This window comes from Bison bison, unplaced genomic scaffold, assembly GCF_000754665.1.
Source record: "Bison bison bison isolate TAMUID 2011002044 unplaced genomic scaffold, Bison_UMD1.0 scf7180017864178, whole genome shotgun sequence".
Classification (NCBI taxonomy): domain Eukaryota; kingdom Metazoa; phylum Chordata; class Mammalia; order Artiodactyla; family Bovidae; genus Bison; species Bison bison.
The window spans coordinates 1,392,634-1,394,683 of NW_011494750.1; the positions used below are offsets into that span (position 1 = coordinate 1,392,634).

The window sequence follows — 2,050 nt, forward strand, 5'->3', positions numbered from 1 at the left end:
GAGGGGGGCAGGGTACCGGGGGAGGCCCAGACCCCAGAGGAGCTCAGTTCCCGCCGCCCCCCCGCCCCAGGGCTACACCGACGAGCCTGTGTCCAAGATCCTGTCCCACGTGGAGGAGGGCAACGTGGTACAGCTGGACCGCTGGGACCTCCGTGCGGAGCCCAACCCCGAGGCGGGGCCCGAGGAGCGAGATGAGGGGGCCACCGACCAGGTGGGTCCACTGTAGGGGAGAGCCGGGGGTGTGTGGGATCTGGGGCAAGTCTTTGTGTCACCAGACTTCGGCCTCTCCTTGGGAAGAGGGAATGGTAGTCCTCAGCTCACAGGAGAGTTGTCTGCAGCCTCTCAGCACATCTTCCTAAGCACCTGCTACAGCCAGGCACCACTGGTTCTCAGCAGCACACAGAGCCAGGGCCTGGCGCGTGTGAGGCCCGTCAGGGAGGAGTCGCGTGTTGGGGGACGGGCGAGGCCTGGGAAGAGAAGCCAGCTGGGCATAGGCCACTTTGGTGTGCAGGCGCTTGACGGGGCTCCCCGGGAGCTGAGAAGGCTGGGCCAAGGCCCCTTTTCTGCAGAGGTGGCTGTGGGGAGGCGCAGGGTGCATGCGGGAGCCCCTCATTCCTGTCCCTTGGCCCTCCTCCAGCTGCCTCTGGATGTCTTCAACAACTACTTCAGCCTGGGCTTTGACGCCCACGTCACCCTGGAGTTCCACGAATCTCGAGGTGGGCGCGTCTTTGCTGAGGAGGCCACCCGCGGGTGGTGGTGGTGGGGGGGAGCCCAGGAGGGGCCCCGAGATGGCCAGACCTTGCCCCTGCCAGTACAAGGCTTTCGTCCGTCATCAGCCATCCCGCCCAAGCCCAGATTGGAAAGCCCCAACAGGCTCAGAGCAGCTGACTGTCCCCTATTTCTTGTCACCACCCAGAGGCCAACCCGGAGAAGTTCAACAGCCGCTTCCGGAATAAGATGTTCTACGCCGGGGTGAGTCCGGGGCCTGCCGCTGCGCCTAGCCGTTGCCACGCCCACCCGTTCTCCCACCCATGCCCCCACCCACCCGTGTCCACCAGGCCTCAGGACCCCTGTACGGCAGCGGGAAGGACATGCCCTGTTACCAGATGGTGACGCCCTCTGTCTCCCACAGACAGCCTTCTCTGACTTCCTGATGGGCAGCTCCAAGGACTTGGCCAAGCACATCCGCGTGGTGGTGAGCGGGCTGTGCCCGCAGGCAGGGTGGGTGGGTCCGGCGGGAGGGATACCCCCTGGGTGCATATGCCCTCAACCCCGTCCGCCTGTTCCTGCCTGCAGTGTGATGGGACTGACCTGACCCCCAAGATTCAGGACCTGAAACCCCAGTGTATTGTTTTCTTGAACATCCCCAGGTGAGGAGGGGAGGGTGTTGGGTGGGCCCTGCTGTCCCTGTCCTGCACGCCCGTCCTCTGAAGCCCATGGCGGTGCCCCCCCTTCCAGGTACTGCGCGGGCACCATGCCCTGGGGCCACCCTGGGGAGCACCATGACTTTGAGCCCCAGCGGCACGACGATGGCTACCTCGAGGTCATCGGCTTTACCATGACCTCCCTGGTGAGTAAGCCAGCACGGGGCCCACCTGGAGCTCCAGGCCTGCCTTGCCCCTGGCACTGGCCCCAAGATGGAAGGGGATGCCTTTCCTGGTGGTCCAGTGGTTAAGAATCCACTTTGCAATGCAGGGGACGTGAGTTTGATCCCTTTGGGGGGACCTAAGTTCCCACATGCCTCAGGGCAACTAACTATGTGTGACAAAACTGAGATCCAAAGCAGCCAGATAAATATAAAAAAATAAAAATAATGGAAGGGGGTCACCAAATTCCTTTTCATTGGCCAGGACTGGAGAATTCACCCTCACCTCCTTTCTCTGGCTGGGGTCTCACCCTCCTCTGCTCTCCGTCGGGTGGGGGATTACTCACTTTGTTCTCCAGCCTGGGAAAAGGAAAGCCTGCGGTCCTGCCGGCCCCTGGCCCCTGACCCTGAGCCTCCCGTGCCCACAGGCTGCGCTGCAGGTGGGCGGGCACGGCGAGCGGCTGG

General features: G+C 63.4%; 1 protein-coding gene across 1 annotated transcript in view; it reads left to right on the forward strand.

Moving 5' to 3' along the window:
• Nucleotides 1-2,050, forward strand: part of LOC104990386 (diacylglycerol kinase zeta-like) — an 8,487-nt gene that overhangs the window by 173 nt on the left and 6,264 nt on the right. The window contains exons 2-8 of the mRNA XM_010842451.1: nucleotides 71-211; nucleotides 638-716; nucleotides 917-972; nucleotides 1,133-1,195; nucleotides 1,297-1,370; nucleotides 1,459-1,570; nucleotides 2,014-2,045. Coding sequence (XP_010840753.1) covers nucleotides 71-211; nucleotides 638-716; nucleotides 917-972; nucleotides 1,133-1,195; nucleotides 1,297-1,370; nucleotides 1,459-1,570; nucleotides 2,014-2,045 — 557 coding nt within the window. The remainder of the gene's footprint in view (nucleotides 1-70; nucleotides 212-637; nucleotides 717-916; nucleotides 973-1,132; nucleotides 1,196-1,296; nucleotides 1,371-1,458; nucleotides 1,571-2,013; nucleotides 2,046-2,050) is intronic.